General features: G+C 42.9%; 1 protein-coding gene across 1 annotated transcript in view; it reads left to right on the forward strand.

The window, feature by feature from the left end:
- Col22a1 (collagen type XXII alpha 1 chain) overlaps window positions 1-14,383 on the forward strand; it is a 248,560-nt gene that overhangs the window by 212,345 nt on the left and 21,832 nt on the right. Inside the window, exons 51-54 of the mRNA XM_021183654.2 lie at window positions 2,858-2,911; window positions 7,053-7,106; window positions 11,782-11,826; window positions 12,482-12,535. Of these exons, the coding sequence (XP_021039313.1) occupies window positions 2,858-2,911; window positions 7,053-7,106; window positions 11,782-11,826; window positions 12,482-12,535 (207 nt within the window). The remainder of the gene's footprint in view (window positions 1-2,857; window positions 2,912-7,052; window positions 7,107-11,781; window positions 11,827-12,481; window positions 12,536-14,383) is intronic.

The raw sequence follows: 14,383 nt of genomic DNA on the forward strand, positions 1-14,383 counted from the left end.
CTCCCTCTTCCCTTTCAGTGTAATCATAATCTTATTACTGCATTTCTAGTGCCAGTTGCCACTATTATACCAAGACTGGGCTTGCACTGGCTTCTTTCTGTGCAGAACTGTGGGCCCTCTTCCCTATGGCCTTTGTATAAAGGACAGAATAAAGTTATGGGTTCTCTCCTAGCCCACATTACCCAGCCTTCCTTCCTCTCCAGCTTATTCTTATCTATTTCTCTTAACTCCCTTCCCAGCAGCACAGTCACTTCCACTACTTTTTCTTCCTCTATCAAGGAAGTCACCTCGTTCCTATCAGACACTTCCTTTACCTTCTACTTGGACAGTGAGTATCACTGGCTTCAATGTGCATGGAGTTCATCATAGTTTTCTGTGCACAAAGAACTTTCCACACACGAATGTATCCCACTCAATTACTAAACCACACCATCAGACATCATGTACTTCTGAGACATGCCCATGACCTACCACCAAGGTTAGGTATGAACTTGAACTAGACTTAAGACCAGTGGCTGGGAGATGACTTAACACTTAAGAATACTGGCTGTTTCAGTGTACATGAATTCAATTGCCAAAAACTTGAGAAGCTCACAACCAGCTGTCATTCTAGGGGATTCAATGCCTTCTTCTGACTTATGTGAGTATTCATATAGATGTGGCAAAAAAGGCACACACACACACACACACACACACACACATTAGTCGAAATAAAATTAAAATGAAACCCAAACTTAATACCAGGTTTTGAAAGCCCTATCATGGAACTGAGGGCATAGCCATGAACATCTCTTGCTTCTCGAACCCTCTTCATCCAACTTCCTCAATGGCGTCAAGTTAATGCTTTCTTAATCTGGGCTAAATGGGGCAACAAGGCTAGTGAGTGTCAGATGAATGATAGCAAGCTCCTGAACCACATACTCAAATTCTCTGTTCTACAATAGCCCCAGAAGACAAATCAAAGAGGGAGAATCATTGGTGTAGACCAGGATGTACTAAGTTATATGCTGGACTGTAGGGACTCTGGGATGGACAACCCAAGTTGGCCTAATGAGACTTTTGGAGCTTCCTGAAAGAGGTAATGGGATCAGTCAAAGCCAAGTTATGTATACAGAGGAAGTTGACAGGGCTAAGGAAGAAGGTGTGACAAGCTGAAGCAGATGCAGACAGATGTGACTGTATACATGTATTACTGATGGGCAGAATTTAACCCCTTCCGTGCATCTTACCTGCTATGAGGGGTGCAAGAGCCAGAAAGCTCACTAACATCTGAGGACCAACACTAGAAAGTGAGACGACGAATCTCTCTATTTACTGAGGGCCATCTCCTTGCTTGCTGCATCTGATGTTTCACCAAATCTTTACCCTGCAGTACAGACACAACTGTATCTACGTTTACTCAAAGGGAAGAAGTCATGGTTCAAAAAGTTAGGAACTGCTCATCCAGGAAGCTTCAAAAACCAGCTTTCTGGTCTTGGGAAATCCCATTTTATATCTTAGATTAAATAGGAGGCCACACCTAACCCCTTCCACCTGAACACTATAACGTCATTGCATCAGGGACAAAAGGTCACACTAGAAGTCCCCAGACATTGCCTTCATTAATCTGAATTTGCTGGTGTCCTTCTTTTTTATAACCTCTATCAAACTGTCTGTATAGCTCTCTGGCCTTTCCTTCCCGTGGCCTCTGTATGTAGGGAGAAACAGCTGTAGAGCTGAACTTTTTAATCTTTAGATCTTTAATTTAAATTTAAGTATATCATTTCCCCTTCCCTTCTCTCTCTCCCACAGCTCTTCATACCCTCCCACGACTAACTTTCAAATTCATATCTTCTTTTTCCCCTAATTGTTGCTTCATATATATATATATATATGTATATATGTGTATATATATACACATATACACATACAAATATATATGCACATAAATACATAAATACATAAACACAATGCACTGAGTGTATTTCGTGTTGCTTGGCTTGTGTATATATGATTTCAAATCTGACCATTTGGTATTGATAGTCAGGGTCACCATCCCTGAGGAAGACCCTTCTCTCTCTTCCAGCATTCCTAGTCTATAGCAGCTGTCTGTAAGTGTGCCAGGATTTTGCTGAGAATTGCAAATGGTTACTTCTGACTGTGCAGGGCACATTTCTTCTTTCTTTTTAGGTTAAGAGGCACCAAGAGGCCAAGGTTCTATGCCTCAGAGGTGCAAGTAGAATTTAAATCCTACTTGACTGAGTTCTTTTTTTCTCTCTCAGCTTTGCTACTTTCTTTTGGATTCAGGTGGCCCAGGATTGCACTCTCCTCTGACATCTTTGACATCTTTTGAGACCCTATGTACTTTTCTATAAAATAAACATCAAGGTTATCATATCCTCATCTAGAGCTGAGATTAGCTGGGGTGGAGGGATTAGAGAGAAAAATCACAGTTTTTGTGAAGAGAAGTGTAAGTCACAGTACTTTCTAGAACCAAGCCACCCCCGACCCTCTTTCCCTGCACCCCATAATCAGGAGCACTGATAAGTCTTTCGCTCTATGATTTCTTCTTTCTTATTACACACACCCTGTCAACTTACTCATCAAGAAGGCCCACAGGGAGTACCATAGTGGCAGCTGTTGTAGATAAATAATAGAAATCAAGATACAGTTGCAAAAATGGCCTGCATTTCAGGATGCCAATTCCTGGCTCAGAAACCCCCTTCCAGACTCTAGGGGTTGGGAAGATACCTGGGTGCTGTCAACTGAACATGAGGCTGCTGCTACACAGAGAGATGTACGTGAGGTGCCTTCGTGTCTGTCCCTCTTTCTCGCTAATCTTCCCTGACCTAATAAGCAATTTGAGTTTATCTTTCAGGGAGAAGAAGGCAAGCAGGGCAGAGATGGAAAGCCAGGTCCCCCTGGAGAACCGGTAAGGGACTCTACACTTGCTTCATGCCAAAACCAACCCTTCTCAGCTCTTCTGAGATCTCAAAGGGCTCCTCTGATCCAGACACACAGTCATGTCCTGTGCACCAGGTCGCTTTCTTCTCATAGTTCTGCATGAAAAACAGCCCTGCTTTGCAGCTGGCAAAACTGTCTCTTAGGATAAGCTGACCAACCAAACTCACATCATGGCCTGGTGACAGCCCAGGAATTTCACATTCAGGCCTCCCAACCTTTGCTGCCCATATAGCTTCAGCCCGGTGGATATGGAGGGAATTTAGGGGCAAGTGGAAGACACTGGCTCCTGGTCATGGAAGCTGTCTGCCACATTTATGTTTAACATCTGGCCTGCAGGTGTTTATTGCTGCTTTTAGTTTTCTTTAATGGTATTCTTTAGGAACCCCAAGTGAGATGGGAAGACAGAGAGCTCCTGAGTTGTCTTGGTGGGCTCATACCTGGATGACTTATCTATGACCTCAAAGTCCTTTCCTAGGGCTTAGAGATGTCTCTTGCCTGGATTCAGGTCTTCATGATGATGATGATGATGATGATGATGATGATGATGATGTCGCCGACACCACAGTTTCTGGCATTACCCTTGTCTTCACAAATCTAGAGCTATTGTGTGGCTCAGTGGAGTGCTTTCCTATCCTGAAGGTCCCCAGGTCCACTACTGCAAACAGAAACAATGCAACACAAAACAAAACAATACCCAAGCAAATCACGTGCTTGGTAAGGAAGATAAAGGGATGCAGGGATAGGGAGAGACCTGAGTTCTGCCCACACCTCCCTGGTTACATAATAGAAGTGAATCTACTTCCACACTGGGCACCTCTAAGAAGAGTAAAGGCCCCACCCATGGAAGAATGGCTTTGCATAAAGGGAATGGTCAGGCGACTTTATACTCCATAGTCTTTTAGTTACTGTTTGTTTGAAAGGTTTGTTTTTCTTATTATTTCTTGCATTTGCTTGTTTATTTGTGTTTGGGTGAGCAGTGCACGGGCAAATATCAGAGGTCAGCTTGCAGAATTGGCTCTCTTATATCATGTGGGTCCCAGAGATCTAACTTAGGTTGTTTGGCTTGACAGCATTCACCTTTACCTGCCAATCATCTCGCTGGTCCCTTTTCCTTCTTTTAAATTAATTTAATAGTCAACTTGATTAATTATTAATTAATGTGTATGTTCCTGCATTCATTTATATATACTATGACTGAGCAGTGCCACGAGGTGAGGCAGAAATTGGCATCATATCCTCAGGAATTGAAGTTACAGGCAATTGTGAGCTACCTGATGTAGGTACTGAAGAACAGCAAGAGCTCTTAACAGCTAAGCCATCTCTCCAGCCAGATATTTTACTATTTTAAGTTAATGTTTATATATTAAATATTGATAGAACTAAATTTAATATAAAAATGAAGTTATTTTATGCCCAGTACCAGCAATAACAAAAGCAACAAAGTGCCTTTGGATGCTGGAGTTCCTCCTCAGCAGCTGTGTGACCTTGAGAAAGTCGAATAGCCTCTCTGAGCTTCAGCCTCCTTCAGTTAGGTGAAGGGTAATATCCTAACTTGCTAGAAGTCGTGGATCAAATGAGGTGAAGAACGTACAGCACACCAGGTTTATCTAACTCTTAATTATTTTTGTGAGGTTCTCTTTGCGACTGCTCTACTTTTATGCCTGCTGAGGTCAGAACTATGGAGCCTTTACAGCCACTAAGTGGGATTATATAAAAGGTTGTTTTTTTTTTTTTTTTTCCTAGTGAGGTTCATGGTCTGTTTAATTTGCTTGGCTATAAACTATTATGACTCATTCCAAATCTCACACGGCTTGCCCGAAGCACCTTCTTCATCACTTTATACTGTTTGTCAGTTGCAAGAGCCCAAGTTTACTGCTGAGGGGAAGAAAAAAAAAAAGCCTTTCCAGGAGAACAATGTGGGATGCTCTGTGGAGCTGCCCAAGGAGGCAGATGGCAGACAGAGGGATTGGAAGGGGTGCACCGGGATAGAGATGTTTTGGGGTATACCTGGGGCCAGCCAGACCATCATTGCATTTTCCAATTAAACCTGGGGTTACAGATGTTCTTGTCCTTAGATGAGGAAGCTTGGGATACACAGAGGCTGGTAGCTAGACCAAGGTATTCCAGTGGGGAGTGAAATCTCTAGGAATCGAATCTCTGAGGCTGACACAGAGCTCAGTGCTCAGAGCTGAGGGCCATGATCCACTTTTGGTCTGAATGACCATTATTCCTACAGCACAGGGTCACTAGTCTTTGCTCCATCGGTTTATTGATTGCCTGCTCCGGGACTGTCATTGTGATACAAGACCAGTCCTATTCTGGGCAAGCAAGGATCATACAGGAGATAGCCGGATCTCATGGACCAGGTCATACGCAGTGATTCCACAACAGTAGTGGGACTCTGGGACCCTGAACTATGCCTCCCCGAGCCCTTCTTATGGCTTGCTGTGGAATTTCACTGCAGAGTCATCTCAGTGACTGACAGACTGGTGAGCAGTGCCTCCAGAGGCAACTGATATTCAGCTTCTCTCCTGAGAACCTGTAAGGAGCACACTGAGAATATCTGTATCTTCCAAAGCAACAGGGGTGCCCTTATGCCCAAGACTGGGGTATAAGGATAGGGAATGGGAACCAGTGGTACAAGGCTCTTCTCCATATTGACCCATTCTCTTAAAGGGCCATACATGGAGAAACAGACAGATGGACAGACAAGAGGTTGATGACTGCCCAATGGATGGATGAACGTTTCAATATATAAATTAAAAAGATAGACATTTTGAATTGCCCATTGTTTAATGTTTTAATAAGATATAGTTGTGCATCCCTTGTTGTTTAGGAAGAATTACAGTTTCAGTTATCATATCAATTATAAGCCTCATACTATGTCCTCGAAAAGATGACCTAACTTCCCTGTGCCCCATGTGGTTTTCCTAAGGAGCATCTTTCATCAGTTCCCAGTGAGGAGCCATCATGATTCCAAACATCTTAGTTGTGTCTAATGTAGGGATAACCCTTAATTGATACTGGCTGTTTGTTTGCTAGTAACTGGGCTAGTACTGATGATCACCTTGATTAAGGGGGCAAGGCCTGAGCCCTACAAAGGTGGGCCATCTGAAAGTTAAAGCTTCAGGAACAGATGCAGAGAGGAAATGGCAACCCAACACCTGGATAAGCCAGGGCAGAAAGCAGCAAGAAAACATAACTGCACAGCCAGCCTTTGAGCCCTGGTTTTCATCTGAAATATCTCTAAATCTAAGAATGCCCCGTCCCCTCGCCCTTCTCTTCTAATGGGAATCCCATGAAAGTCCTCAAATTTTACTTTGTACAAAAACAAGGTGCAAGGAGTTTAAGGAGGACCATGTTTTCAAGCTAAAGTGAAAAAAGATCCCAAATTGGCCCAGTTGACCATCCAACAGTCCCCTTTCACCTCTTTCTCTGCATCCTCTCCCCCACTTTTGAGCCTTTTGTCTGGACCTCATCTGCCTTACTTGATGTCTTGGTTCTGTCTGGCAAAATGGCAAACTGTGGGCAATAATTTTATGTAGCAAGTGTGTCCTTTTATTCGTTTGTATCTGAGTACCTGGGGTGTGGAAAGGGCTGCATGAATCGGATCACAGGCCTCTGTGAGTGGTGTCACTGGGGGCCCGAGCAGAGCCCCTGCCTGGGTGCCAGGAAGCTGAGGTATTCTTTAGCTTTGTCCTTAGAAGCCTGGTAAAATAAAATGCCTTTGATCTTCAATGTGCCCATTGGAAAAGTATAATGGTTCATAGCCACCTTGAAGTGCTTTTATGAGTCAAGTCATTAATAACTAAGATGGTTTTATAGTTTCTCATCAGGCACAGGCACTCTGACAGTGAAGGGGCCCTGTGAATGATTCATCGAAGGATAGGACTTGAACTGTCATCACCACAGGAAAACTAGGAATACATCAGGCCTGAATGTGGAGACTGAACTAAAGGATATACATGAGAAATGCTAGAGTCAGGGCTGATAGCCTGCTTGGCCAGAGGCATGTGGGAATGGGGTGGCATGCCAAGCAGGCACAAAACATCTCAAGATCCTGAAAATGGGAGACTGAGTATTTTCTTTTCTTTTCTTCCTCAATTCAGGGCAAGACAGGAGAGCCAGGCCTGTCAGGAGCAGAGGGAGCCAGAGGTCCACCGGTAAGTGCCGGCCCCATGCCATCCCCAGGAGAGCTTGCAGGGTTTCTGAGTTACAGAAACCTGTCTCCCAACATCCCAACATTCTGGTGCTTGTGTAACCAATTCTGTTTTCTCTGCAGGCCAGTCAAGCTTTTATCTCCCAGACTATGAGCCATCTCATGCTAATTAACATTTTCAGCTTGCTTCATTATTTCTCTCCTTATCCCAACTTCCATGTTCTCTACTTGGAGTAACTGAAGGAAAAGCAAGGGTGTTTTGTTTGTTTGTTTGTTGTTGTTGTTGTTTTGATTGATTAATTTTGTTTCTTTCTTTTCTCTTTTGGGAGACAGGGTTTCATGTAACCCAGGCTGGGATTGAACTCACTATGTCACTGAGGATGGCCTTCAACTTCTGTCCTTGCTTTTGCCTTCTATTTGCCTACACTACTCTGGCTGGGGTTCTCAGTGATGGTGATGGGGCTCCAGGACCCTGTGCATGCTAGGCAAGCCCTTTCTCACCTGCACTACATCCCTAGCCCCTTCCTCTAGTGCCCTCACTAATGCTGTTCCGGTTGTGTAAGTCCATTCTAAGTGTCCATGATAGTGATGGCCATACTAGGAAGAAGGTCCAGAGTTGTGCAAGGATGCACCTAAATTGTTTCTGATTCTACAGCTGAGTAAAGTACAGCCAACGTTTACTCTATTTTCATATTTAGAATTCCTTGAATGAACTACAACCTTTCCATATGATTTCCCTTTTATATTAAAAGTTTATTTTTATACAATAAATCCTGATCATGTTTCCCCCTCCTTCAGTTCCTCCCAGCTCCTCTCCACCTCTTTACTCACTCAAATCCACCCCCTCTTTCTCTCTCTCATGAGAAAAGAAATAAGTAACTATAAAACTCCAAACAAACAAACCAGAATGGGGCAAAACAAATGGGGAAAAGACCAAAGAAAAAGCATAAGAAACATATAAAGATGCAGAGACACCCATCTACATACATAGAAATCCCATAAAAATACAAAATCAGAAAATATATAAATAAAAGACCTATAAGATTAAAAAATGGTCAGAAAGCATTACAAGGGAAAAAAATCCCTCAAAAAAATTACTGATTTTATTTCATGTTAGCCATCTACTGCTGGGCATGGCCACCCTAAAATGTGGTTTGTATACTCAGAGGCTTCATTGGAGAAAACTAGTTCTTCCTTTGCAAGAGGTTGTCAGCTGGAGTCAGTGTCTGTATTAGAGATGGAAGCTTTTGTCTACTTCCCCTCTTAGTGCTGGGACCACCATCTTGTTTAGGCAGTGCCGGCCATGAGGTTGCTGCCACAGTCACATATGTGTAATCAGCTCTTGTGTCTATATGGCCTTGCTTCTTTAGTGTCTTACAATCTTCCCAACTTCCCATCTTCAAAGATCTCTGAGCCCAGAGAAGGGATTTGATGGGGATATTCCATTTAGAATTGAATGTTTCAAGGTCTCTAACTCTCTGTGGGTCTTTGTATTTGTTCCTGTCTACTGTAGGAGGAAGCTTCTCTAATGGTGGCTGAGCAAGACACTGTTCTATGACTATAGGAGAATGTCATAAAGTCATTTTATTGCTGTGTGCTTTTAACCGAACATTAACATTTGGTTTTCCCCTATGTCCATGACCTATTTATTCTCAGGTTCTTGGCCATCTGAGCAGTGTCAGGCATGGGATCAATCCCATGGAGTGGACTTTAAATCCAATCAGATAGTAGTTGGTTACTTCTACAACTTTTCTTCCACTATTGTACAAACATATCATGAAAGCAGGCCACCATGGTAGATCAAAGGATTTGTAACTAGGTTAATATTTATCTTTCTCCTCTTGCAGTGTGCAGAGCACCTTCCAGGACCATGAACATTATTCCATAGAGATGGAGGCTGTAGGTAGAGACCAGCTTAACTTCTCTGTGTTCAATAAGTTGTGTAGGTTTGTGGTTGCGTAGGCCTCTTCAGCAGTAGAGACTTACCATCAGTTTGTGGAGAGAAATGAATAGGGTTTCTATAGAGCACCTTTGACCAACAACTCAATTAGCTGTGACCCATTCCTGGTACTGCAGATTTTATTCAGTGGTGATAGACATCTAGTTGGGGCTTTGTGTCCTCCAATATTTGGTGATTCCATTCATATTCTTTCATATATGCATATATTCTAGGAAGAACCTACTATAGAGTATGTTTCTGCATGACCCCTCAAAATGGCCCTTAGTTTTAGGGGTCTGTTCCTATATATTCTCTGTTACCCCACTCCCCTTTTTCTCTTCCCTTTGTTTTTAATACTTCCATTCTAGCCACCCCCCCACTCCACCCCATCAATTTATAACTATGTATTCTATTTTCTCTTTCTCAGGAGATCCTTCCCTGTCTCGAATTCCTTACTTCACATCTAACCTCAATGGTTATATGGATTGTAGCTGTATTTAAATCTAATCTAGTTATAGCACTAAACACAGACAATTTTCTGTAATAAAGTGTGTTAAGATTTTAATTTTAAGTGCTTTACCTCTTCATGCTGCTGAAATTTTAATATAATTCCTTAATTTTTTCTACAAAAAAAAAGTGATGATACTTAATGAAAATCCTGAAATCCAATTATCCATCAATCAAGAAGTAGCAGGATCAGAACACTGTCTCTTGTTTCCTTCGTGCTATTTTTCTTTTGGAAAAAAATCAATAAGTCCACTGGCTACTATTCATTAAGGAAGAAACAAAACATGAAAATCAATGTTCATTTCCCCCAATCTCCCTGCTTCTCCTGTGTACAGAAAGAGGAGCCCAGTCACAGGGATGAATGTTCTGGCCCACAGAGACTAAAACCACAATCAGTGGCTGGTTGTTTTTCCTAAGACATACTTTGATAGTCCCATTAAGTCCTTTCATAAGGCGTTTTAAATATGGCAAATGGTTGTCTATTGTGACTCACAGTCTCTTCTCTTATAACTAAGTGGTTCGGAAAATGATGCTCCAGTTGTATCTGGTGGCTCCTGGCTTACAGGAATCAGTGGGCTCCTTGGCAGCTGGAGAGAGCCATTTGCTGGGATTTCCTTAGAAGTTAGACCCACTTCTGTACCAGGAACTTCAATGTGCGGGTACAGTTTAGAGACTGAAGCTAGTAAGAACCAGTTCCCTGGCTGGCTTCACTGAGCCAGAGCAGAGCTTTGAAGGATGGCATGAGTTTGAAGAGACATATACCTGAATCCTTTCATTGTGATTTCTTGATCAAATGGGTCTTTTCTGGACCTCTGTTTCCTATGTAATGGGAATCATAGCAGCTGTCATACCTGTGCAACAGCTATAAATACTAGCAAAGAGGGGGGTACCTATGAATTCTCGGTCAAATGCCTGGCAGTGTGGGGCTCCCTAGTTGGGGTTTTTGTTCTGAGTTTATGGGTTGAGAGGAAGTTAGGGTTCCTTCCTTGGCGCCAGCTGGTCTTGGGATTCAGTTATTCAAAGAAGGTTTTAGAATCTTGCCAAGTTCTGAATAGTTGAAGGACTTTGCTTTATTCATTCTGGACAGTGAATCTACAGAAATGGGTCTCAGCCTCATGCTCATATGTGGTAACACAATCCTAGTAAAGAAATGTGAAGCATCCCAGTCCCAAGGCTTAAGAGGAGAGCAGAGCCTTGATTTATACCCCCAGCCCATGGTCTGCTCTGAAGCATCAGATTCAAAGGCACAGAGGGTATCTGAAGATGGTAAAAGAGAGTTAGACAAGATAATATTTTTGTTATCTTAGCTATAGTAAGGGCTCCAGTGGCAAATACGCTTTCTGAGGTGGCATAGAGTGGTTGAAACTGAACATAAGTCTTACATGACTCCATACCTCTTTTCTCCTCCCCTCCTTCACCTTTCCTCATCAATGGCTACTATGTTCTAACAGCTCACTGTGTCATTTCTGAACAGATTGCCATTGAACACCATTTGTAAGTCCAGAATTAGGTGAAATTCTCATACATATGGATTGAGGCTTCTAGTCCACTGGCCCTACTGGGTCCTAGAGGGACCATATTCTGCCACCTCATACTGATGCCTCATCCTCTAGAGGACAGAAGATTTAATATTCTAATCTATCATAGTAGCTGGAGATGCACAAGCTGCAGTTCTCAGTTGTGACCTTAATACCCTGGAGGGTCTTTTAGAATGGAGTTCTCCTTGGGCTAGCCTTGCTCTAGGGCTTTCTCCTCCCTAGTTGTGCCTTCATTTGCTTGTGTCATCAGATGAACTTAGAATAGAACCTTGGGGATGCACTCAGGTGTAATGAGATTTAATCCTATGGGCTCTCTGTCTTCCTTGTGTTGAAAATGGCCATGGAGGGGTGTCCTCCCTCTCAGATGGGTTTATATGTAAATCATGGTACCTCTTCACTATTGGAGTGATATTCAGGACTGAACTTAGGTTTCTTTATAATGAGCACTTTTAAAGTTTATGGTTATATCACCATGCAAAGTGGTACCCCATATAGAAGATCTTGCTTCTTGGCTCTCCTCCCCCTTTTCTTCTACCCATTCCTGACACCCCAAAACTGGCAACAAGCGAGAGGCAATAGGGTGAGCCAAAACTTGAAGATGGGATGAAGCCGGACATCTTCATGACCCTCTGCCCTTTTGTACCCTCTGACTTGTTTGATAGAGTAATTTCACAATTTCATCATATTTCTTCCAGGGCTTCAAGGGACACACAGGTGATCCTGGCCCACCTGGTCTGAGGGTAAGTAGGTGACACTCACAAGGGAGAAGATTTCATGTTTAGCAGTCTATCACCTTGCTGCTCTCTATTCAGGAACGAACAAAAGACATACTAGCATGGTGTCACAATGGGCTTTACAAATGGTCCCCAGCCCCCATAAAACACACCATGGCATTAGGCTTAGTTCAGAAGAGCAACCTGGTCAGAGGTTAGGGTGACTTTCCCAGGGCATAGAGAATGTGTATGTTAACACATCAACCTTATCTTAGATGGGGAGTCCCTACAGCTTTTTATTATGCTTTAGCACCCATCCCTTCCAAGTACCCCAAATAAAAGAAACTGATGGGCTCATGGTTGGATTCCTTGAGTATAGTGGATAACTAGGACAGAATTATGTTTTAGAGAAGCTTGGGATAAGCAGGTAATGGGGGGCTCAAATAGGCTGACCCATCACCTAATATTCTTCCTGCCTTCCCTGTTAAGGAGACACTTGGGGCTTCGCATATTCTCTTAGGATCCAGAGTTCTGTTGCAGAGGCTGCCATGCCCATTAGGGAGCACTTGTGTCTGACAGCCCTCTTGTTCTCTGTCACTCTCTCACACTTTCAGATTTTTTATGTTCAAGGTGGCCTATAGCTCAATCAGCCCTATCTCTAACAGCAGTTTCTTACTCATAGGGAGAACCTGGCATAGCAGGGCCCCCCGGAAGGGATGGATCACCAGGAAAAGATGTAAGTTGGGATACCTTGGGCTACAGTGATTGAGAAACACAGGAGGGGCACCCAGGAACCCTACCATAGGTGGCAGTTCTCTGAAGGATGTGGAATGCCACATAATTGCTTTTCATTGAGACATGAGCTTCTTCTGTCCCTAGGGTTGACCTGTATCTCACAGCTGATGGAGACTTTTCTGGGTTCATCTGATTTGCCTAGTGTCCAGTGATGGTCCAGTTGGACCTACCTTACTTGATTTGTGAGGCATTTTATGTTTTCTCCCAAATTGTTTCTCCATCTCTTGATTATTTTGTTCTCAAAATAATTATTAATCCCTTAAACTTGTCACCACCATTGATATCAAGACTTGCCATTGCCACTATCATCACTGCTACCATTATGGTTACTGTTGTTATGGTTACCACCATTATCAACACGGCTGCATCACATCCCCATCATTATGATTAATACCATCACCATAATCGCCACTGTTATCACTAAACCATCACTAATTATAGCACTTTCATCATTGCCATCATCATCATCATCATGACCACCACCAGCAGTAGCAGTGGTGGCAGTTGCTGTTCCTATTGCTGTTTGGGCTGTATCTCGACTTAGATATCTTGGATGTCTCTCACTTTTATTTGGTCTTGAAATTGGGGCAGAGAAGGTAAAGGTTTTCTCTGGAAGGTACAAATGAGAATACTGTGATCTAGAGGCTCAGAGGTAGAGGAGGCCATCCTGGAGCTACTATTTGTAGCTCACCCTCTATGCCCATTCCCCAAGACTTGACTAACTGCACATGGCATTTTTCAAGGTGACCTGACATTGGGTATATAGATTGTTCTAGGAATGAGAAATTTGTCAGATATATGGAGACAGGGTCAAGAGGTCCCTAGTGGTCTCCTTCTAGACTTTTACATCTTTCAAGACTTTCATGAAAACTTACATAGCAAGTGGACTCCTCTTGTGTCTCCTGACGATCTACCTTATTGATTGTCATTCAGAGGATCTGATTTGAAGAATCTAGAAGAAATTCTTTGAGAAAGTCAGTCTGGTTCCCTTGCTCTCTCCTAGCTCTTTGTTGTGGCTACTTTTGTGTCAACTTGATACATGCTAGAGTCATCTAAGAGGAAGGAATCTCAGCTGAGAAAATGCCTTCATAAGGTTGGGCTGTAGGCAAGTCTGTGGGGCATTTTATTAATTAGTGATTGATGTGGGAAGGCTCAGCCCATATTGGTGGTGCCATCCCTGGGTTGGTGGTTCTGGGTTCTATAAGAAAGTAGGCTGGAGCAAGCTGTGAGGAACAAGCCAGTAAGCAGCACTCCTTCATAGCCTATACATGAGAGTTCTTGCCCTGATTGCCTTGGGTGATAGACTCTGATAAGGAAGAGTAAGAGAAACACTTTCTGCCCTGTGTTGATTTTGGTCATGGAGTTTTATCACAGCAATAGTAATCCTAGCTAAAACATGGTTAGAAAACCAATCTAGTAGGTAGAACTTGTAAGGCTGCCTGAGACAATGTATGGGTTGGTGGTGCTGTTGGTAGCATGTTTCATTTGATAGTGAGCCTGGCAGGAATGGTTCCAGATTATTACCTAGTAAATCTGTCAGTGTGACTTCTCTTAGTTTGAGATGTGACCACCTTAGACCACCAGGGAAACACGTGAACTATGCCTGAGCTGGTAAATGAACACACCCATTTACAAATGTGAACTGGAGAGTGTCTCCTCATCTGGGTGAAGCAAATTTATGCAAGTTTAGAGTCCTTGGCATTCAAAAGGAACTATCTAGACACACCACTGGTTTCCTGGGTCTGTTGGTGAAATCTGATCCAAACTGGGCCATTGTCATCTTTTCATG

This window comes from Mus caroli, unplaced genomic scaffold, assembly GCF_978045245.1.
Source record: "Mus caroli unplaced genomic scaffold, Mus_caroli_1 scaffold_16, whole genome shotgun sequence".
Taxonomy (NCBI): domain Eukaryota; kingdom Metazoa; phylum Chordata; class Mammalia; order Rodentia; family Muridae; genus Mus; species Mus caroli.